Source organism: Bubalus bubalis, chromosome 2 (genome assembly GCF_019923935.1).
Source record: "Bubalus bubalis isolate 160015118507 breed Murrah chromosome 2, NDDB_SH_1, whole genome shotgun sequence".
Lineage (NCBI taxonomy): Eukaryota > Metazoa > Chordata > Mammalia > Artiodactyla > Bovidae > Bubalus > Bubalus bubalis.
Window position 1 is genome coordinate 148035162 of NC_059158.1, and position 24344 is coordinate 148059505.

Here is a 24344-nt window from a genome sequence, read left to right on the forward strand (position 1 = left end):
TTTTGACGTTCCTCCACATTGTAGCATTTATCAGTACTTCATTTCTTTTTATGGCCAAGTAATATTCCAATGTATATATATGCCACAGTTTGTTCATCTGTTGCACCTTTTTTGTTCCCACTTTGGAGCCATTGTAAATGATGCTTCTGTGAACATTCATGTGCAAGTTTTGTGTTTGAGTGCTTGTTTTCAACTTTTTGCGGGGTATATACATCTAGGACTGGAATTGCTGGGTCACGTGATAATTCTGTGAGTTAAATTTTGAGGATCTGCCTCAGTGGCTGCACCATTTTCCAGTCCCACCAGCGATGCAGAAGTGTTCCAGTTTCTCTACATCCTGGCCAACACTTGTTTACTTTTTGGAAAAAAAAAAAATAGTAAAGCCATTCTCATGGATGGGAAAGTGGTATCTTACTGGGGTTTTGACTTGTAATTCCTTAATGATTAATGACACTGAACGTCTATTCATGTGTTTGTTGGCCATTTGTATATCTTCTTTGGAGAAGTGTCCAACTTCATTGCTTGGCTTTTTCTTGAGTTTCGAGTTCTTTATATATTCTGGATACTACATCCTTATCAAATAATAGGATTTTGCAAATATTTTCTCCTATCCTGTAACTTTTCTTCTCATTTTCTTGATAATGTCCTCATTCTAATTTTTTAACTTAGTTTTTTAAAGTAATAGTATATTTGGAAAAAAACAATACAAATGGGTGAGTTTATCCTTTTAGTGACAGTCTGTCACTAAATGTACACACACATGTAAATCTTTTCTCTCCTTGTCTCTTTTTTATAGATGGTGCTTTGTTCCTCTGAATGTGTCTTGGCAATAGTTGTATTTCAGCACATGTCTGTCTACCTCAGTCTAACAGGTGTGAAGTATCCCATTGTATAGATATAACACAGCTTATTGAACTAGTACTCTTTCTGGACGTTTAGTTTGTTTGAAACTGTTGACTGTTAAGATATACACAAGTTAGTATAGATGTATATACAAGTTAGTGTATCTCCAAGATAGATACCAAAAAGTGGAAACTTATTAAGTATAGTTTTCTTCATATTTCGAGGTGGTTTGCCAAGCAGTATTAAGAAACTGCTAAGTTAATTTTAAAATGTTGTATTCATTAGTATTTTTTTATGTCAAACTTCACAGTCTCTCTTTTCATAAATATTCAGAGAAAAATTAAAAGTAGCAGACTAGCTTAAGGTTAGTAGTCCTCATTTCTGTTATACTGTTTTCCCTTCTAATCTTCCTGAGCAAGTTGTCCTCAGCTAGGGAGCATGTGGTGATGCCATCTTTTTAGTGTTAGATTTTAACCCTTCTCTGGTTGTAGGAAGAAAAGCATAATGTGATTTTAAAGCAGAAACTTCTGAGCTAAGAAGTCCTCGATTTTTGAAGTGACAAAAAGAGCCCTGAGGACTGCCCTGCTTTTTTCCTGGCAGCTCACGTCAGTGGTGAGAGAACCCAAATCTCCAGTTTGCAGCAACACGGAAATATACTCACTCTAGCGTCTCACCTTACTCTTGTAAAGCACTTGAAAATGCTGCTCCTGTCTCAGCAGAGCTTGTGGGAGCCGTAACATGACTTTTTCTAACACTAAATCACGTGTGTATTTCACCAACTATATCCAGGACCTCTTATCAGCTCAGTTCAGTCCCTCAGTCATGTCTGATTCTTTGCCACCCCATGGACTGCAGCACGCCAGGCCTCCCTGTCCATCACCAACTCCCGGAGTTTACTCAAACTCCTGTCCATTGAGTCAGTGATGCCATCCAACCATCTCATCCTCTGTCCTCCCCTTCTGCCCTCAATCTTTCCCAGCATCAGGGTCTTTTCAATGATTCAGCTCTTTGCATCAGGTGGCCAAGGTATTGGAGTTTCAGCTTCAACATCAGTCCTTCCAGTGAATATTCAGGACTGATTTCCTTTAGGATGGACTGGTTGGATCTCCTTGCAGTCCAAGGGACTCTTACCAATAGTGCACTAAAAGTGATTTTTAAAAGAATCTTACTAATAAATTGTTTCAATTCCTTGGCAAGTCCAGTGGTTAAGATTCTGCCCATTCATTGTCAAAGGTGTGGGTTCAGTCCCTGACTAAGATCCCACAAGCTACATAGTGCAGTCAAATAAGAAATTTAAAAAAGTGCTTGAATTTTAAGAACAGTATCTTAAATTGTTATTTTTGTTTCTTGATTTTAAAAATGACTGAAAATCATTTGCTTCCATCAACCACCATAAACTAAAAGCATAGATTAACCAGAAATGATGTTGGAACTGAATCTTTTATATAAGTGCATAACAATTTTGTTACTGAGAATACACTTTATATTTTGATATCCCTGAGAATAGGCAATTTAATAAGGTAACTGATACATAAAGGAATATTTATTTTTCATGAGTATATATTTATTGAACAACTTTTATGAAGAGGACACTGTTAACACTTGAAATATAAAATATGAGGTACAGTCCTTGCCTTGCTGGAGCATAAACTGTACTTGGAGAGATAATGAAACATTTCAGACAATGTTACTCTGCCCTCGGTTTTCAATCTAGTGTTCAGTTCACTTAGATAAAGTTTTTTGATCAATTATAATTGTGATCCTTGAGTACAAAGAATAAATGTACTATTAGAAGCTGTTAGAAACCATGGCTTCAGATGGTTCTGTCATGAACTAAAGCAAGATACCCTTAAGAGGGATCTTAGAAAACAAGTGGACTTTAGAGTTTTAGTTCTAAAAACCTGATGTATATTTTAACTGAGCATCTTGGCATTTGATTCTTTTTTCTTTTTTTAATATAAATTTATTTATTTTAATTGGAGGCTAATTACTTTATAATATTGCATTGGTTTTGCCATACATCGACATGAATCCGCCACGGGTGTACACGTGTTCCCCATCCTGAACCCTCCCTCCCCATACCGTCCCTCTGGGTCATCCCAGTGCACCAGCCCTGAGCACCCTGTCTCATGCATCGAACCTGGGCTGGCGATTCGTTTCACATATGATAATATACATGTTTCAATGCCATTCTCCCAAATCATCCCACCCTCGCCCTCTCCCACAGAGTCCAAAAGACTGTTTTATACATCTGTGTCTCTGGCTATCTCGCATACAGGGTTATCATTACCATCATTCTAAATTCCATATATATGCATTAGTATACTGTATTGGTGGCTTACTTCACTCTGTATAATAGGCTCCAGTTTCATCCACCTCACTAGAATTGGCATTTGATTTTAACTGGGAAAAAAAAAGTTACTGATACCCACTTGGCTGTTAACCACATAACAGTTAAGAAACTGAGCAATGTGAGAATCAAGGCTTAGGCCAGTAGGTCTAGAGGAGACTAGATTTCTATCCTTGAGGACAAAATAAGCACACTTTAAAATGCATATTTATGGGATAAATTAATCCTTTTCTCAGAAATAAAAAGTCGCAACTTTGTTGACATTTATAGTGGACCAGATATATTCTTACACCCCCTCCCTCTGTACACACCCCTGAAGCACTCATTTCCCAGCTTCTGGCAACATCGGTGGCTGATGGCGCTCAGCTGAGTCTCTCAGGAATTGTCTCCACCCCAAAGTTAAGCCCCTTGGATCCAATGACTGACTACACAAGGATGTAAGTCCCACCCCCGTGCCTCAACACCCATTTTCTGGCCACCCCAGCTCTGAATTCTGCTGAGGGCTTTCCCACCTGCATCCCAACCCAATTTCTCCCTCTTTCCAATCCTGCTACTTTTACTCCCTGAGAGGTGTTGTTCTTGAAAGCATTCTCATTTAAACTTTCCGAACCTTAACCTTCAACCCTGAGTCTATTTCCCTACGGAACTGGACCTGTGCCATTTTGAACCCAAAGCCAAAAAAAAAAAAAAATGACTTGATTTTCACCTAGACAGCCGAGCTATTCCCTGGTGAATTTTTCTCACCTTTTCTTCTATTTGTAGGACAAGGGGAAAAAATTACCTTCCACTTCTTCTGATTCTTAATGTTTGACAGAAACGTAAAAGAACCCAACCACAGCTTCACTTGGTAGGGCATCCAAGCACTCTACTGCCCCCACCCCACCCCATCCATACCCAGACATTCTCATAGCTCTCTCCAAAGTCAGGGATGTTCAAGCAAAGGAGCTGAACTCCAATCAATACATTCATTTCTAGTAACAAACCTAGATGGGATTGGCCTTTCATTATAGTGTTGTTAATATTGCAGGGCTTCTATTTTACTTGTTTTTAAAGATGTTCCAGGCCCATGGTACAGTACTGGCATTTTATGGATTCGGTTATCTGTGGACATTTCCATTTCGTGTGCATTTATCAGAACTGTGTTGAACTGGCACATCACAATGCTCAGAACTTTAAATTCACCTTTATTAAAGTAAAACCTCTATCTAAACCTCTATTTAAAATATGATACATCCAAAATAGTCATTAAAAGTTAAGAGGGAGGAGGTCTTGTTTGTAATGTTTTACAAAGAAATCTATCTCTAGTACGAAACATCATACTGAAATTATAATATTCTTGTGGTCTAAATGTTTAAGCTGTTGTTTAAGCTTTTACATTGTGGGGGTAAAAAACAAAAGGCCAGGGTATGTGTGTGACTTCATAAAGTCTATCAAAGGTAATCATAAAACAATGTGGCAATCAATCCAAAGATCAATACCCTCTAACTGTAATGTATCTTTTTCATTCAACAAATATTTGGTTATGATATACTAGATACTGGGGAGACCATAATGAAAGAGGCACAAGCGTTCCTGGCCCCCCAAGAACTGTACGATCTTCTGGGGCACACAAACATTGAATAAACAATTACAAGTGCAATGTGGAAGGAGCTGAGACTTGGGGAGTTAACCTCCCATGGATGGATGAGGTCTAAAACTTTTTCTTTTACTGTCATCCTGTGCATCATGAGGAGGCAGGGAAAGCCTACAAAACAACATTTGAGAAATACAAAAACATTTGAGAAAGGGTCAAGCTGAAGGGAGATACTACAGCTTTTGATTTGAAGAAGATAACCTATTCCCAGCACATAGAGGTCCAAGATTTTAGGAGCTTACCAAAAAGTAACAAATTTTATTTTTATTTACTCTTTTGTTTATATACCTAAATCTGAAATTACACCAAAAATGCATATGAGACCTCAGAAAACTCACATCCTAATCTCTAGTAACCAAAAGTACTTAAGGCCTAAATACATCAGACAAAAGATTTCAATACTATTAACAGATCAGGGAATGTACATTAAACTGCTTGTCTTACACTCAGAAAATTAGAAAACTGGGATAAACATATGTCTTACAATGTGTTTTAAATAATTTGCATCACCTAGCCTCACCAAAACAAGTTCTTTATACCAACCCTTCATCACAGCATCGATGAAAATTGTTTATTGAGAGGCAGCATATGGGATACAAAACAACACAAACCAAAATCTCACACTTTGCTTTAATGTTAATTGAATTTCAGAGTTAGTAAAATATAACTAAAGAAGTCACAGCTACGGGACAAAGTGCTGCTTTGTTTTACAACTGCACATTTGCTTTGTCTTTTGAGAACCTTTGGTTAAACTTGTACAGCGGGCTACTTTACTACATATGATTATATTCCCCATGTAAGACCTTAATTGATGCACTCAGTGACAACATTCTTATAAATTAGAACCAATTATAAGTCCTCTCTCAGGCGTCTCCTCTGTGCTTTGTAAATATGTACGTCTTTTTCAGAATCATAGTGAACCTTACGCACAGTAAATTGCCTCTCCAGCATTGCTAAGAAGTTGTAATCCCGTTCATAGCGAATTCGGCAAGCTAAAAGAACCACAGAGTGGTTGCTACAGAGATGCTCCAATGTTTGAAGAAGATCTGTGAATGTTTCTTCTAAATATATGATATCAGCTCCAAGTATCAGGTCAAATTCTCCAGGTGAAAAACGCCCCAAATTTTGTCCCCAAGTCAGCTCCTTAACAACAGCTTTGGGCTGGATATGGGGTGGTAAATTGGCTTGAACGTTTGATTTAAGAAACTCTAATGCTACTTTTCGATCCGTGATAGTCACGTGAGCACCTAGAATGTGGGACAGAAAGTAATGTGCACATGAGTACAATTAACAAGTAGAGGGGTCAAGTTAAACAGCAGGGTGAGCGATTCTACACACTTCACCTGATACATCAGAACACTGGCCAGAAGCTCCTCCTCTACTGCCTGCAGGTAAACATGAATCTTCAGTTTGCCTCTATGACTTCTCACTGTTTCCAGAAGTTATGCCTCTTAAATACAAAGTCCCCAAGTGATAAGCTAGCTGATGCTTCTGAATTCTGCAGGCAGAAGTGGCCCACCCTCCATAGGTGTCTACCATTACACTTCATTCATTAGGTTACCATCTTCAAGTCAGTAGGCTTCAGGGCAGAATGGAAGCCAAAGATGAAAAATCTGGGCACAAATGATTATGAAGACAGCAAGATACTTTTTTTTAAACACAGAAAGGCTCCTTTCTGGGGCTAAAGCTTTAAAAAGAAGCATGGAGAAGATGAACTGGCTGCTAAGAAATTTCAATCTACCTCTACTTATGCTGTCAGGAAGCAGCCAATCTATATGCAATCATTCAATTTATATATAATTATGGAAAAATGATAAAGTTAAAAATCACAAGATTGTATTACAGTCCTGTAGGTGAAATAATGTTCTCTATGTGCTAAGCTTCTACAAGAAATGTGTAAAATAAAGGAGGCAGTATTGTATTAATCTGTTTCTTGTGGGTTGTTTACAATGAACTAAGAGATTCAACTTTTTGAACCAGTATGGCGGAGAGAAGTCTGAACTGGTAGTTACCCTTCAGGTGAAGCAACTACATAAGGTCAGCCCTGAAACACCTCATCTACATTGCATTAATACTATCACACACATAATCCTGCTTGGTTTTAACCCTGTAAATTCTAAAACATAAACATTACACTTCATTCTTTCATAAATTATTTTTCATCTGCATCCTCCAGTCTGCAATCTTCATGGGCAATCCCCCAGAGGATCCCAGAACAGCTGTTGGCAGCACCATTTCAGTACAGTTTATACTGAAGGTTTCTTATCTTGACATATAACATATTAGAGTATATAATTCAGTTGGACATGTGACTCAGTCCTGAGTGTGATACTGTGAAAATGTGCAAGTTGACAGATGCGTGCACCTATCACTGTTGCTGGACAGAATGCTGCCTGGTGAGTAGAATTCCGTGATACTTTCCATCTCTCCTGGTAACAAGCCTTTCCTGCTTTGACCTAGAACTTCACCGCTGGCTTCCTAACAGTCTACAGAGCACTCTGCTGTCAGCACTGGAGTGATGTGGTTTTCCACACGTCACCTCAGTGTTCACGTTGATAGCTCTTAGATGCAGACCTCCTCGAACACCTGCCCTAGAGGTTTCTGAGGCTACTTCTGACCTGCCACGTGTGCCACAAGTTTCAGCAGAGTCTTACTGTCAGTTGGCCGTTCCCCAAAACATCCACCAATTCCATAAATATCCAAGTGGCTGCCATCAGCCGCGGGACAAAGACCCCCACCTTCACAGAATCTCCACTTAAGTGAGGAGAGAGGCAGCAAGGGGTGTTTTTAAAAGTAGGATATCCAGTATGTTAGTCGGAGGTATACTCTAAGGAAAAAAATAAAGCAGGAAAGAGAGATATAAAACATCAGGAAGTAAGAGAGTTGGTTTGAAAGGAAAGGCCTCATTGAGAAGGTAACTTAGGTAGAGGAATAACCAAATGCATAGGCACATGTATGGAATCACGATTATAACTATGATTAAAATATGGATGGAGATTCCTTTAAAAAGCTAGTAGTAAAACTACCATATGACCCAGCAATCCCACTACTGGGCATATACCCTGAGGAAACCACAACTGAAAAAGACACATGTCCCCCAGTGTTCATACTAGCACTATTTACTATAGCTTAGGACACAGAAGCAACCTAGATATCCATCCACAGACGAATGGGTAAAGAAGTTGTGGTACATAAATACAATGGAATATTATTCAGCCACAAAAAGGAGCAAATCTGAGTTAGTTCTAGTAAGGTGGATGAATCTAGAGCCTGTTATAAGAGTGAAGTAAGTCAGAAAGAGAGAAAAATATATCGTATATTAACAAATAAATGGAATCTAGAAAAATGGGACTGATGAACTATTTGCAGGGTAGGAACAGAGACTCAGACATGCAGAACAGACTTGTGGTCATAGCTGGGGAAGGACAGGGTGGGATAAGTAGAGAGAGTAGTCCTCAAACATACACATTACCATACGTACTGCCAGTGGGAAGCTGTGGAAAACAGAGGGAGCTCAACCCACTAACCCTAACCCTAACCTAGAGGGGTGGGATGGGGTGGGTGGTGGGAGAGAGGTTCAAGAAGGAAGGGACATACATATATTTATGGCTGATTCACATTGTTGTATGCCAGAAAGCAACACATTATAATTACTCTTCAATTAAAAATAAAATTTTAAGAATATGGATGGAGAAAAGGAAAAGAAGGAAACACACCAAGATGCTAATGGTAATTATGTTGTAAAGTCATGAACAACCAGAATCTTTGGTGGGTTTTTCCTTTTTTTCAGACTGCTTCTAGGGCTATTTTTGTAATAGAGTTATATCATTTTTATAACAAACAATAATTTTCTTGATTTTCTAGCTCATCTTTCATTCCAAAGTTCTTTGGTCATCCACTGTGTGCCAGCTGCTGTATTCACGCTAAGGACACGCAGAATGAGACACTGTCCCCCTCCTCGGGAGCCTCAGCTGGCCGGGAAAGACGGACACCTGAAACAACCGCCTGGAGTCAGACGTGGCAGAGCTGGGGGCAGAGGGGACGCTGAGCACTGGGGCGTTAGAGGAACGAGGCCACAGCTTCTGCCGGGGCAGCCACGGGCACGCCGTCTGCCCTTCTGCATTCTGGCCCCTCCCAGAGGCCCCATCTTTTGTGGCAACAACTAACTAGTCCCTCGCTCTGGGATGGTCTTTGAAGAACCTTACCTGGCTTTCCCAAGCCCAAAAATGCAGATTTCCAGATCAGAAACAAACACTCAGAGGGGCTATGAACGCTTGCTGAGCATTTACTTTGTGCCAGTCAATGACCTACAGATGTCTACACGTGATCTCATTTGATCCTCGCTGGGCAGTGAATACGGTCATTATCCCCATTTTATTGGGAAACTGAAGTTTAGATTTTCAGCAACTTGCCCAAGGTAACACAGCTGCTGCTGCTGCTGCTGCTAAGTCGCTTCAGTCGTGTCCGACTCTGTGACCCCATAGATGGCAGCACACCAGGCTCCCCGTCCCTGGGATTCTCCAGGCAAGAACACTGGAGTGGGTTGCCATTTCCTTCTCCAATGCATGAAAGTGAAAAGTGAAAGTCAAGTCTCTCAGTCGTGTTCAACTCTTTGCGACCCCATGGACTGCAGCCTACCAGGCTCCTCTGTCCATGGGATTTTCCAGGCAAGAGTACTGGAGTGGGTTGCCATTGCCTTCTCCAGTAACACAGCTAGTAAGAGTTAAAAGAAGTCAGAGGTGGTAGAGTGCTTACTTGCGGCTGGGGGGTGGTGAGGGAGTGGGCAGGAGGGCATATTGGGAGTTTGGGATCAGCAGGCGCAAACTATTGTATGTGGGATGAATGGCAGCAAAGTCCTACTGTGTAGCACAGGGAACTGTATTCAGTATGCTGTGACGGAGCAAAATGGAAAATGTATGTATGTATATATATGTCTGGGTCAGTTTGCTGTGCAGCAGAAGTTGGCATGACGTTGGGAATCAACTATGCTTCAGTAAAATTAAATTGAAAAAAAAAAAGAGGTCAGCGCCTAGTGGGCCTCTAACCCTGTGCACATCACCACACTCTGTCTTGACAGCAGTGAGGAGGCCCTTGTTCTCAGGAAGAGACAGAAGAAACCTCATCTTTCCATCCAGTTAACTTCTCTCACGTCACCAAGACAAGGGTGAATGTTGCAGAAAGAAAAAAACTCAGGCTGCTGTATCCGACAAGCCTGGTTTGAGTCTCAGCTCAACACTAATCAGGACTTCAAAAAGTGGGTTAGTTTCCCAGAACTTCCAGCTTCACTGGCAAAATGAAAATTTTAAAACATACCTAACATACATAGGGATGATATAAGGTTAATGTGAGGAGAACAAAAGGTGGTATCAGTGAGGGCCTCCCTGGTGACTGAAAGTGCTGTGACATCAGACACGCTTGTGTATTAAGTCGTTCAGTCATGTCTGACTCTATGCCACCCCGTGGAGCTGAAGCCCATCAGGCCTCTCTGTCCACGGGGTTCTCTAGGCAAGAATACTGGAATGGGTTGCCGTTCCCTTCTCCAAGGGATCTTCCCAACCAAGGGATGAAACCCACATCTCTTGTGTCTCCTGCATTGGCCGGTGGGTTCTTTACCACTGGTGCCACCTGTGATGTCAGACAGATGGACCTAAATCAGCTTCTAGGTACGTAATTCCACCCACCGCCCCTGCCTATGCTCCCCATGGGAAGGCAAAATCTAAACAGAGAAAGTAATACTGAAAAAGATATGTTGCCAGAAAAAGAACAGGACAAAAGTGGGGCTTTAGTGGGTCCTCAAGTACTTGTACGCGCACATGATGGAATTCTAGATCCTGACCACCCCAGCGTGGTCTGAGGACCAGCAGTTTGGGCATCCCTGTCATCACTTGGGAGCTCATAAGAAATGCAGGCTCTTGGGCCCCACTCCAGACCCAGGGAAGCAGAAACAAGAGCCCCAGCTGACAATACTGAAGTGAGGAATAGTATATATTATATCTTAGAGGCAGGTACCCAGTCATCAAATAGCTTGAACTGCACAAGCCAGAAGTTGTAGAAAAGAATCAAAAAATTTGTCAACAGTCAACTCTTTGTCAAAAAAGAGTCAATGAATTATGAAATAGAAATGAAGGTTAAAAATGCTCTAGGCCTAAATTAATGTCTGTATGCAAACACACACACACACACACACACACACACAAACCTTGACATCAAGTCAGAACTACGTACTGTTTAATAGAGGATGTTAGTTCAAACTGCAGGGGGCCCAGCCCTTCCTAAAAGGAACAAACCACCAAAGATTCCTCAGCAACAAAGGTAAAAGATTTTCTGCTCTCCTTACTTCCTTGGGATAAATCCAAACATAGAGACAGGGATAGTGGTTTAGTTGCTAAGTCATGTCCAGCTCTTGAGACCCCATGACTGTAGCCCGCCAGGCTCCATGGGATTTCCCAGGCAAGAATACTGGAGTGGGTTGCCATTTCCTTCTCCAGGGGAACTTCCCAACCCAGAGATCAAACCTGCTTCCCCTGCATTGCAGGAGGTCGGTACCTAAAACTGTAAAAAAAAAAAATACATGAATTGGATAATTCTCTTTGAATTCAGTCTCCTTAAGATCATCACAGAATTGAAGGGGGCAAAGCATCTCCAATGAGAATATAAATAACAGGATGAGAGAGAGAGAAGGAAAGAGCCTTCCTGGAGTTGTGAACATAGCAGTTGTGGCCCGTGACTCATAAGTACAAGGAGGACAGTAACCCAGGAAGAGGGAAACTAACAATGGGTTTGCATCATGAAAAGGCGACCCTTCCACTCACACGGGAGGGAGCCCTGCGTCACACTCACCCAGCAGGGCAGCCACTATGCCCACCAGCCCTGTGCCAGCACCCAGCTCCACAGCAGAGCAGCCCCTGAGCTCCACAGTGCCCATCTCCAGATATGTGGCAAGAACGACAGCCTGAGTCAAAACACAGTATGACAGTTAAGGTCAACAAGCGCTTCAGGATTTCCAGCAGGCTCCATGCTCCAGGAAGTTACCACACACCCCCTCCCACTGCGAGGCTCAACTCCCAGGTTAACAGCACCCATGCGAACTCAGTGCTGCTGGTAGGGTCACCTGGAGCAAACATGGATACCAAGTCCCACAGCCCAGCTGCCCCCAGCCCCACCGGAGGCCCTTGGGGGGACAGCAGCAGTCAGTGATTCTGTCCACCCAAGACCGGGTCCTGCTGAATCTGGGAAGGTGGTTAACTTCTGTGTCACGGCACTCGGACACTCAAGGTTTACAAACACATTCTGGCAGAGCTGACATAAACAGTCTCTGTGATTTGGCTTAAGGAAAGTCCAGTTCCTAAACTGAGTTCAAATCAGCAAAGCCAAAACCAAAGGGGACAAGCAGAGCCCCACTAAGCCTCTGGAGCTGCACCCCTCTCTCCTGCTTTCCTGAGCCCCTAACACTCATTACCCCTCAGCGACCTGACATCAAGGGGTAAGTTTCAGATGAAGGGTTGGACTTGATATGTGAGTTAGCATTTGCAAACACCTCGAAAAATCAATGTATGCTCTTAACATAATTTTAATTTTTCATGGCCACATACTATTAGTATACTGAGCAATTCCTCTTCTCGTTGAGAATGAAGGAGACTCACCCATTCCTCACTATTCTGTATCTTTACTACTCTCTAAGAAAACTTTTCTTGTAGTTACCTTGGACTAGATTCCTAGAAGTAGTACCACTGGGTTACAGATATATCAATATTTTGTATCCCTGAATGTTTCTGACACCCCTAATACAATGTTAAGATGGTAAAACTGTATCTATGCCAATCCAGCATTCACTGAATCCTGAGTTTCCCACTGAATCCCAGGTGTGGCTAGAGGCTGAGGGCAAGTCTGCCACAAGCAGTTGAAAGAACAGGGCTGGGGAGAGGGAAAAGTAGCAATTACAGTGTCCTTTTTTGATCATGACAACTATAGAAAACTTAAAGAAAATACATGATCCTCCTGTGGGGCTTTGTCAGTTACATTTTCTTTGTGCAATGTTAAACTTAGTGTCCAAAGCAGCTAGGGGCTCCAGTGGCAAGTCATTTAATTTCTCTCAGCTTTCTTTACTCACCCTTAAAATGCAATCTATTTAGTGGGGTGGGGGGCGGACAGGAAAATGATTCTAGTGGGTAGAGGTTTTCTGGGGATGGGGTGTGGTGATGCAATGTTTTAAAACTGAGCATAGTGGTACTTGCACCACTTTGTGAATTTACTTAAAAAAAAAAAAACTTGAACTGAAAGGTACAGTATATGAATTACAAGCCAACAAAGCTGTTAACTTTTCAAAAATAAGAGCAGTCTTATCATCAATTGCTGATATTTTCAGAGGCGTCCGGGGCTCACTTACCGCGTCCCAAACCACCGCTGCGACTCCCAGTTGCTTCCAGTCCTGCCGGATCTGTATCGTGTGGTTTGCAAAGGAGAAGGTGGCCAGAGGCTTGTGGAATCTCTGCAGCCCCATCTCCGCGGTCTCCGTATAGGGCACCAGGGCCATCTCGCCCCCGCCCAACTCTCTGTTCCCTCCAAGCTGTAGGGCAAAAGAATCCTGAGTGAGGCTCTAGCCAGAAAATGCATGACCTCTTTAGTAGCTCCAAATGCTCAAAGCCAGTTGTTACAAGTTCAAAAGAAGAAAGAGTTGAGGCGAAGTCTCTAATCCCTTTTGCACGGCCCTCCTGGGAAGTGAGATTTCGCTCTGAATTCACGCCAAAGGTGCTGGATGCCCTATACACTCAACTGTAACCACTCAGTGATTTCGCAGCGCGGTAAGAGTGAGCTAAGTGGAGATGACAGCTCAGGGCGAGGAGAAAGTAGCGCTTTCTAAACCGCCTGGGCCCGCGTGGACTGCGGCTTGCAGCCCGCCGCGGTCGGCGGGGCATCTATTGTTTTGTGTTGGTCTCCCCTCGCTCCCTCTCCCTCGGTGAGTTCAATGGGGCCCACCACGGACTCGAACCTGAACTTCAACCCGGGATTAACGTTGTGATTATCCTGCTTTATGGTACCAGTTGGATATACACGGTCTACGCAGATCCATTTCCTGGAGACTGAAAGTGAAAGACACTGGGGGATTCTGAATCATTTGCGGGGAGCGGGACCCTGGGTCCGGCATGGAGTCGGCCCCCCTCCGCGGCTGGGAGCCCTCCTCGGAGTCGCCCGCCCCCCCAACCCCAAAGAGGGGCGGCGAACAGGGACGCACATCTTTCCGCCGGGCCCCGGGGCTAAGGGAAGCTGCGGGGTAGGGGCGGGAGCCTGGAGAGGGTCCGCCCGCTCGGCCCGGCCTCACCCCGCCCCGGGAGCGCCGCAACCTCCCCGCCGAGGGCGCAGCCAGCACCCCGGGAGCCCGGCGGGCCACACACTGGGGCCCGCGGCACGGCCTTGCCTCTACTTACGGCTCCGGAGACGGCCTCGCGTGGCGCGCGCGTAGCTTTCCCCGCCCCCAAGGTCGCCGACGGAAATGACCGGCTTTAAAGGGCCAGAGAGCAGGTAGACCGCCGGGCCGGGCGGGGCCGGGCGGCCGGCGCTGGGCCACCCGTTTCCGGTCCCCCGCCTTCCCAGAACAAGCGATCCCCGAGCGCCAGCGACGCGGAGCGGCGGGTGCAGTGTGGGGACCCAGAGCGGGGATGGCCGGGCGGAGGCGGGGGCGGGGCGGGGTTCCCGCTGCGAGTGTCCGCAAGGTATCCGCACCCGCAAGTCAGTTTCTCTGGCCACCGAGGGTGGAGCTCGTGGGGGATCCACGCTCTCTAAATCGGGGCGTTCTTTAACGACCACCGCAGACTCGATCCTGAACTTAAACTGGGCGGGCTCGATCCTAAACTTAAACTGGGCGGACTCGATCCTGAACTTAAACTGGGCATTAACAGTATGATTATCCCGCTTTAGGATACCCTCTGTTATTACTGCCCCACCATCATCTCCAGTATTAGATACAAGTGACATTCGCAAAAAACCAATGAATATCTACAACCTTAATGCCATAATCCGGGACCAAATCAAACATCTGCAGAAAGCCGTGGACCGGTCCTTGCAACTGTCTCGTCAAGGAGCTGCAGCACGGGAGCTGGCCCCCGTGGTCGATAAAGACAAGGAAGCCCTAATGAAAGAGATCCTCAAGTCGCTACTGAGCACCAAATGGGAGCAGATCCGCCACACTGAGGGCGGTGCTGAAAGCCAACAAACAGGTGATCTCATTCTACTGGTGAGCTATGCTAGCCAACACTTTAGTTTATGCCTAAATGTTTTCAGTGTCCACTACCATCCGGATGGGAGAAGGAAATGCCAACTCACTCCAGTATTCTTGCCTGGAGAATTCCATGGACAGAGGAGCCTGCGGGTTATAGTCCATGGGGTCACAAAGAGTCGAACATGACTGAGCAACTAACACTACTACACTACTGGATATACACCGCTGGAGATGCGGGGGCGCGGAGGGCGTTGGGTGCCACCGCGGCCGGGGACCGCGAAGCCACCCGCCTGGCGCTGGACAGGCGGTGGGTCCACCTGCCAGTCTCTGTGCTAGTTCTCGCGCTCGCGCTTTTGTGTGTGTGTGTGGTTTTAAAATGTGTGCACTTGCGGGTCAGTTAGCGGGTGTAGAAGAAAATTCGCCCCCAAGAATACTTGGTCACCCATCCACCACCCATCACCCATTCACCGTCTCACCAAGGTGAAGTCCGAATTAGTGAATTCGCGCGCTCCGTGGCTGCGGAGTGCAAAACGCGGGGTTGTTGCTAGCGCGGTCAGCCGGGATCCTGTCTCCTTCCTCCCCCGGCCAAAAGGTCAGCGCACCTGCCCTGGGGGCACCCGTTCTTGAGACGAAGCTACTCAGAGTGTGGCGTCTGGCCGCAGGCCCCTGGGAGAGACGCGGTTGGAGAGAGCATCCAGGAATGTGACTGCGCTGGGGGTTGGAGGGAGGTGGGCAAAAATGACGAGATGAGGGCTACCCTCCTTCTCCCTGGAAGATTTCTTTTTCCTCTTGGATCTTGACCCCCAGACCCTGCAACCCACCCGCCGCCGCTCTCTCGCAGCGAGTCTCAGCTCCGCCTGCACTTTGGAATAAACTGGAGCGCTTTTCAACCCTGCAGAGCTGGATGCTGCCACTGCAAAATCTCAGCTGGTTAGCGGTGGGGCCAGAGCAATCCTATTTTTCAGAGCTTCCCGGGTGATTTCGGCAGGCAGCCTGGACCATCCGCCTCCCCGCGACCCCCGCGTCCCCGCTTCCTATTCCTCTCGCAACCCGCAGGGGGCGTGCTCTGCTCTCTGTCCAGATTTCCTTAGAAAGCTGGGACCCTCGGCTGTAAAAGTGACTTGAAGAACTTTGAAAGTCACCAGTGAAAATCTTTTCCTTTTTTCTTTCCTTTCTTTGCTTTGCTCAGTTATTCATCACTAACTTTTTTATGTTAGTGGCATAAAACTGGCAAGAAAGTGCAACGATTCCCCAAACATTCCCTGCCCGGTGCCTAGCCTCCCCTTTTATCATCTCCCGCCAGAATGGTACATTTATTACAACTGATGAACCTACGGTAACACATCATTATCACCCCAAGACCAGAGTTTACACATTAGACTTCACTGTTGGTATCAGTTCAGTTCAGTTTTGTTGCTCAGTCGTGTCTGACTCTGTGACCCCATGAACTGCAACATGCCAGGCCTCCCTGTCCATCACCAACTCCTGGAGTTTACTCAAACTCATGTCCATTCAGTCGGTGATGCCATCCAACCATCTCATCCTCTGTCGTCCCCTTCTCCTCCCATCAATCTTTCCCAGCATCAGGGTCTTTTCAAATGAGTCAGCTGTTCGCATCAGGTGGCCAAAGTACTGGAGTTTCAGCTTCAACATCAGTCTGTCCAATGAATATTCAGGATTGATTTCCTTTAGGATGGACTGGTTGGATCTCCTTGCAGTCCAAGGGACTCTCAAGAGTCTTCTCCAATACCGCAATTCAAAAGCATCAATTGTTTGGCGCTCAGCTTTCTTTTTAGTACAACTCTCACATCCATACTTGACTACTAGAAAAACAATAGCCTTAACTAGATGGACCTTTGTTGGCAAAGTAATGTCTCTACTTTTTAATGTGCCGTCTAGGTCATAACTTTTCTTCCAAAGAGTAAGCATCTTTTAATTTCATGGCTGCAATCACCATCTGCAGTGATTTCGGAGCCTCCAAAAATAAAGTCTGACGCTGTTTCCCCATCTATTTGCAATGAAGTGATGGGACTGGATGCCATGATCTTTGTTTTCTGAATGTTGATCTTTAAGCCAACTTTTTCACTCTCCTCTTTCACTTTCATCAAGAGACTCTTTAGTTCTTCTTCACTTTCTGCCATAAGGGTGGTGTCATCTGCATATCTGAGGTTATTGATATTTCTCTCGGCAATCTTGATTCCAGCTTGTGCTTCATCAGCCCAGCGTTTCTCATGATGTACTCTACATAGAAGTTAAATAAGCAGGGTGACAATATACATCCTTGATGTATTCCTTTCCTCATTTGGAACCAGTCTGTTGTTCCATGTCCAGTTCTAACTGTTACTTCCTGACCTGCATACAGATTTCTCAAGAGGCAGGTCAGGTGATCTGGTACTCCCATCTCTTTTAGAATTTTACACAGTTCATTGTGATCCACACAGTCAAGGCTTTGGCATAGTCAATAAAGCAGAAATAGATGTTTTTTCTGGAACTCTCTTGCTTTTTCAATGATCCAGCAGTTGTTGGCAATTTGATCTCTGGTTCCTCTGCCTTTTCTAAAACCAGCTTGAACATCTGGAAGTTCATGGTTCACGAATTGTTGAATCCTGGCTTAGAGAATTTTGAGCATTACTTTACTAGCATGTGAGATGAGTGCAATTGTGCAGTAGTTTGAGCATTCTTTGGCATTGCCGTTCGTTGGGATTAGAATGAAAACTGACCTTTTCCAGTCCTGTGGCTGGGTTTTCCAAATTTGCTGGCATATTGAGTGCAGCACTTTCACAGCATTATCTTTTAGGATTTGAAATAGCTCAGCTGGAATTCCATCACCTCCACTAGCTTTGTTTGTAATGATGCTTCCTAAGGCCCACTTGACTTCACATTCCAGGATGTCTGGCTCTAGGTGAGTTATCACACCATCATGATTATCTGGGTCGTGAAGATCTTTTTTGTACAGTTCTTCTGTGTATTCTTGCCACCTCTTCTTAATATCTTCTGCTTCTATTAAGTCCATACCAATTCTGTCCTTTATTAAGCCCATACCATTTCTGTCCTTTATTAAGCCCATCTTTGTATGAAATGTTCCCTTGGTATCTCTAATTTTCTTGAAGAGATCTCTAGTCTTTCCCATTCTATTGCTTCCCTCTATTTCTTTGCACTGATCCCTGAGGAAGGCTTTCTTATCTCTCCTTGCTATCTTTTAGAACTCTGTATTCAAATGGGTATATCTTCCCTTTTCTCCTTTGCTTTCTGCTTCTCTTCATTTCACAGCTATTTGTAAGGCCTCCTCAGACAGCCATTTTGCTTTTTTGCATTTCTTTTTCTTGGGGATGATCTTGATCCCTGTGTCCTGTACAATGTCATGAACCTCCATCCATAGTTCATCAGGCAGTCTATCAGATCTAGTCCCTTAAATCTATTTCTCACTTCCACTCAAATCTTAAGGGATTTGATTTAAGTCATACCTGAATGGTCTAGTGGTTTTCCCTACTTTCTTCAATTTCAGTCTGAATTTGGCAATAAGGAGTTCATGATCTGAGCAATGGTCAGCTCCCGGTCTTATTTTTGCTGACTGTATAGAGCTTCTCCATCTTTGACTGCAAAGAATATGATCAATCTGATTTCGGTGTTGACTATCTGGTGATGTCCATGTGTAGAGTCGTCTCTTGTGTTGTTGGAAGAGGGTGTTTGCTATGACCAGTGTGTTCTCTTGGCAAAACTCTATTAGCCTTTGCCCTGCTTCATTCTGTAGGCCAAATTTGCCTGTTACTCTAGGTGTTTTTGACTTCCTGCTTTTGTATTCCAGTCCCCTATAATGAAAAGGACATCTTTTTTGAGTGTTAGTTCTAGAAGGTCTTATAGGTCTTCATAGAACCGTTCAACTTCAGCTTCTTCAGCATTACTGATCAGGGCCTAGACTTGGATTGCCATGATATTGAATGGTTTGCCTTGGAAACAAACAGAAATCATTCTGTCGTTTTTGAGATTGCATCCAAGTACTGCATTTCAGACTCTTTTGTTGACTATGATGGCTACTCCATTTCTTCTAAGGGAGTCTTGCCCACAGTAGTAGATATAATGTTCATCTGAGTTAAATTCACCCATTCCTGTCCATTTTAGTTCTCTGATTCCTAAAACGTCAACGTTCACTCTTAGCATCTCCAGTTTGACCACTTCCAGTTTGCCTTGATTCATGGACCTAGCATTCCAGATTCCTATGCAATATTGCTCTTTATAACAACAGACTTTGCTTCCATCACCAGTCACATCCACAACTGGGTGTTGGTTTTGCTTTGGCTCTGTCTCTTCATTCTTTCTGGAGTTATTTCTCCACTGATCTCCATAGCATGTTGGTGTTGTACATCTTATGAACTTGGACAAATGAAGATATGTACCCACCATTATAGTATCACATAGAGTAGTTGCACTTCCTAAAAATCCTGTCTTCTACATATCCACCCATAACCTTTGGCAACCACTGATTTTTTTTTTAACTCCAAAAAGTTTTGCATTTTCCAGGACATCATAAGGTTAGAATCATAGAGTATGTAGCCTTTTGCTTAGTGTGCATTTAAGGTTCCTTCATGTCTTTTCATTGTTTGGTAGTTTATTTCTTTTAAGTGCTGAATGACACACATTCCGTTGTATGGATGTAGTACAGTTTGTCCATTTACCCACTAAAAGACAGCCTGGTTGCTTCCAGGTTTTGGTAGTTATGAATAAAGCTGCTATAAACATTCCTGTGCAGGCTCCTCTATGGTCATAAGTTTCCATCTCCTTTGGGTAGAGACCAAGGAGCATCACTTCTGAGTCACATGGAAGAGTATGTTTTGTTTTATAAGAAACTGCCAAACTGCTTTCCAAAGTGACCGTATGATTTTGCAATCCCATCAGAAATGAATGAGAGTTCCTGTTGCTTCACATCCTTACCAGCATTTGACGTTGTCAGTGTTTGGATGTCGGCCATTCTAATGGGCTTGTAGTGGCCTCTCATTGCTGTTTTAATTTGCAATTCCCTAATTACATGTGACATGGGGCATCTTTTTTCCCCCCAGTTTTATTGAGATATAATTGACATATAACTTTGTATTAGTTTACAGTATACAACATAATAACATGATACATGTAAATATTGCAAAATGATTATCACAGTAAGTTTAGTTAATATCCATAATCTCACATAGTTACAGTTTTTTTCCTTGTGATGAGAACTTTTAAGATCTGCTATCTTAAGTTGCTGCAGTCATGTCTGATTCTTTGTGACCCCATGGACTGTAGCCCTCCAGGCTCCTCTGTCCATGGAATTTCTCAGGCAAAAATACTGGAGTGGATTGCCATGCCCTCCTCCAGGGGATCTTCCCGACCCAGGGATCAAACCCACGTCTCTTATGTCTCCTGCATTGGCAGGCAGGTTCTTTACCACCACCTGGGAAGCCTCTAGGTAGATTTTATGGTAATTCTGTTCTATTTTTAATTTTTTGAGGAACCTCCATACTGTTTTGCATAGTGAGTGTAGCAATTTACATTCCCACCCACAGTGCACAAGGGTTTTCTTCTCTCCACATTCTCACCAACACTTGTAATCTCTTACCTTTTTGATAATAGGCATTCAACAAATATCTCATTGTGGCTTTGATTTGCATTTCTGTGGTGATTAATGATGCTGAGCACCTTTGCACAAACCTGTTGTTTGGACCTTTTTAAAATCTGATTTCTTATAGTTAGATTTTAAGAGTTCTTTGTATATTTTGGATAATACTCCTTTATTAGATGTGTCTTTTGGAAATATTCTTCCAGTCTGTGGCTTGTCTTTTTATTCTCTTGAGTTTCGTTTGCAGAACAGAAATGTTTAATTTTAATGCAAATTAGGCTTATGAGTTATTTCTTTCATGGATCATGCGTTTGGTATTATACCTAAAACATCATCACTATGCTCAAGGTTGCCTAGGCTTTCTCCTATTTTATCTTCTAGGAGTTTTGTAGTTTTGCATTTTAATTTAAGTCTGTGATCCATATCAAGTTAATTCTTGTGAAAGGTGTAAGACTGTATCTAGAGTTATTTTTTCCATGTGGATGTCTAGTTGTTCCAGCACCATTTGTTGAAAAGACAGTTTTTTTCCTCCCTTGTATTGCCTTTGCTCCACCTGGGGATGGGGTTAGGGACCGCCCCTACCTGGAGCCCTGTCACTGCTCCTTTTCCCTTTGCTGAAGACCTGCAGACCCCAGATGGGGGCACTTCCTAACCCCATCCCCCGGTGGAGCAGAGCCCCAGCCAACCTGTGTAATATGTGAACCACGAGTGAGAAATAAACCTTTATTGAGCTCACCATTGAGACTGAGGATTGTTATTACAGCATAATGCAGCAGAAGCTGCCAGAACACAAGTGTGAAAAAGGGAAATTTCAAAACGGGGAGAAGCTTATAGTGTGGGTGGCTCAATTTCAGTAAAGGTGATCCTTTTGGGGAGCTCTACATGGGGCTTCCCAGGTGGCACAATAGTAAAGAACTCGCCTGCCCATGCAGGAGACCTGGGTTCAATCTCCTGGAGGAGGAAATCACAACCTACGCTAGTGTTCTTGCCTGGAAAATTCCATGGACAGAGGAACCCGATGGGCTACAGTCCATGGGGTCACAAAGAGTCAGACACGACTGAGCACTCACATACCTCCCACTCTCCCTTGTTAGCATCAGCAGCATCAACTGAGACAACTGACTGCCTTTATCCAACTGTGATTCTAAGGCTTGAAGACCATTTTCCTACTTGGGGCAGTCTTGTGGGAGATGTGCAAAAAGGTAGATTCACTTTCTAGATTATTTATAATTCCAAAGTGCAGCTTGTTCACAATATAACAGTCTCTAAATCTATGTGCTTTTTGCTCATAGCAAGGTGGCTAGGCTTCATTCCCTGGTCATCTCCTGCACCCAAACAAAGGGACCATGCTTGGTCATCTCCTCCAGGTCCGTGGTTCCCCATGTACCTTTAGTCTATTGGACCCTCATACCCACTCACCCCTTGTGGAGAGCAGAATTTAGGGTAAGGTAGAATATAAATAAGTATACCCAGGGCCTTTTAATTTATAGCTTTTTGTTTTTATTCCTGTGACTAAAACTGCCTAAAACTGAGGGTTCAGGGTGGGGAACACATGTATACCTGTGGTGGATTCATTTTGATGTTTGGCAGAACTAATACAATTATGTAAAGTTTAAAAATAAAATTAAAAAAAAAGATTTAAAAAAAAATAAATAAAACTGCCTTTCCCCAATCTTATGTCTCCGCACTAGAGAATAATGGTAGAAGGGAGTTTTTTCTTTTATCCCTCCTGTTTTCTGGAACTGGTCCATATACAAGGTCACAGCAGATGCAGCAACCCTGGTACAATGTGATCCTGCCCTAGACCAAGGTGGATACCCAGCCTGGGCTGGGCAGATAATTCCCTCTGCAGATCAAGAATTCAGGGTGGCTACTGAACATCTCTTGTTATTATCTTTATTAATTCAATATTTATTTCTTGTTTGGTTGGTAGCAGTCCCCTTTTGCTAATGGTCAAGAGCCCTGGGGCCCAAGAATCTGGGTCCTATCCCAGCTCTGCAACTTAGTTTCAATTAGTTGTGAGACCTTAGCTAGGATGCATTCACCTGTGCCTCACTCTGTTCCCCAGCTATAAACTGTTCACTCTGTTTCCCAGCTATAAAAAGGGGATAATGTGCTGATTAAATTAGTAAACAAGGGCTTCCCAGGTGGTGCTAGCGGTAAAGAACCTGCCTGCCAATGCAGGAGACATGAAAGACGCAGGTTCAATCCCTGGGTCGGCAAGATCCCCTTGAGGAGGGCACGGCAACCCACTCAGTATTCTTGCCTGGAAAATCCCCATGGACAGAGGAGCCTGGCAGGCTACAGTGCACAGGGTCGCAAAGAGTTAGACATGACTGAAACTATTTTAGCACACAAGGTGGGGTTAAAATGAGTTGTCTAAAGTACTTAAAACCATGCCCAGCAAACAGTGAACTTCATGTAGCATTTGCTCTTACTTGTATATGTTTGGGGTGGGACTGACCTCAGCCTTGACTCCAGGACCAGGCACATGGCCCCAGCCTGCCCAAAGAGTATTTCCTTCTATCTGGTGGGTCAGAAGTAGGCATGTGACCAAAGCTGGGCTTTCCTGTGGCCAATCATGAGACTTGCTAGGACTCTCGGAGAACCATAGGGTTGAGGAGGACGAGAAATCCGAGTCCTGTTAGTCATCTGGTCCCAAGAGGACTGAACCTGGAGCGATTGGCGCCCTTGCAGGTGCCTGTGGAAGGAGAAGTGCCTCCTGAGGTGCCGAGTGACCACCTAGATCCAGTGGGCCAGAAGTGCTGGGTTATTTGAGCTGTTAAATCCCCTAATTAGCTTAAACGAGTTTGAGCTGCTTTTCCCCTTTTGTGTCCCCTGCAGAAGAAAAACAATCCGATATTTTCAGTCTGGGCTGGTTCCTTGAACAAAGGAGAAAAAGCCATGCCCATCAGGGCCACCCGGAGTGCTGTGTGTGGAGAAGCCAGGCCTCCAGATGGTCCTCCGGGTCCTGCTGCACCTGGGCTCCCAGGGTCTACAGGACACCAGTGTAACCTGATAATAAAGCTCCCTTTTTTGCTTTAGCTATTGTATTTTCTGATGTGTTTTTTTAGAAAGTAACATAAACAGAAAATGAACATTCTATAAGGTCCTCATGTATATAATAGGGCTTCACTTGCGGCTCAGCTGGTAATGAATCCGCCTGCAATGCAGGAGACCTGGGTTCGATCCCTGGGTTGGGAACATCCCCTGGAGAAGGGAACAGCTACCCACTCCAGTATTCTGGCCTAGAGAATTCCATAGACTATATAGTCCATGGGGTCACAACGAGTCAGACACTACTGAGCAACTTTCACCTGTATAATAACTTGCAATTGTATTTGCCAAACAACAAATATGATCCTAATAGATGGACTTGTGTTTGAAAGACAAAAAATCTTCTCTCTACACTCACTGTCAGCAGATGACTGGAGTCTACACGTGCATGCTAAGTAGCTTCAGTCGTGTCCAACTCTTTGTGACCCCATGGACTGTAGTCCTCCAGGCTCCTCTGTCCATGGGATTCTCCAGGCAAGAATACTGGAGTGGATTACTATGCCCTTCTCTAGGGGTTTTCCCAACCCAGGGATCAAACCCATGTCTCTTATATCTCCTGCATGCATGCAGGTTCTTTACCACTAGCACCACCTAGGAAGCCTCCCCTCCCACCTTAATAAATATGTTGGCGAAACAGAAGTGTGATCTCTGGCTG

At 44.0% G+C, this 24344-nt stretch overlaps 2 protein-coding genes across 11 annotated transcripts in view; one reads left to right on the forward strand and one right to left on the reverse strand.

Annotated features, from left to right (window-relative positions):
* The window catches only part of METTL21A (methyltransferase 21A, HSPA lysine), a 56884-nt gene extending 42495 nt beyond the window's left edge, over nucleotides 1-14389 (reverse strand). For 3 of the 8 annotated variants that reach the window (XM_044937695.1, XM_044937696.2, XR_006548929.2), the window contains exons 1-3: nucleotides 13816-14052; nucleotides 13213-13392; nucleotides 11667-11778 (exon numbers count right to left, since the gene is read on the reverse strand). In XM_044937695.1, coding sequence (XP_044793630.1) covers nucleotides 11667-11778; nucleotides 13213-13359 — 259 coding nt within the window. In that variant the 5' untranslated portion in view covers nucleotides 13360-13392; nucleotides 13816-14052. The other 5 variants (XM_006051332.3, XM_025278104.2, XM_006051333.3 and 2 more) reach the window with 5 other exon arrangements.
* On the forward strand, nucleotides 14213-23676 carry LOC123332170 (protein bicaudal D homolog 1-like). 3 transcript variants are annotated; one of them, XM_045164579.1, is made up of 3 exons: nucleotides 14213-14345; nucleotides 14742-15040; nucleotides 23477-23676. In XM_045164579.1, the coding sequence occupies exons 1-3, from the start codon at nucleotides 14317-14319 to the stop codon at nucleotides 23644-23646; spliced, it is 498 nt and encodes a 165-aa protein (XP_045020514.1). In that variant the 5' UTR covers nucleotides 14213-14316; the 3' UTR covers nucleotides 23647-23676. The 3 variants fall into 3 exon arrangements, 2 of the variants coding, with proteins under 2 accessions (XP_045020514.1, XP_044793632.2); XM_044937697.2 differs by lacking the exon at nucleotides 23477-23676 and having other exon boundaries at nucleotides 14742-16546; XR_006640679.1 differs by lacking the exon at nucleotides 23477-23676 and having other exon boundaries at nucleotides 14327-14456.
* Nucleotides 23677-24344: the final 668 nt, after the last annotated feature.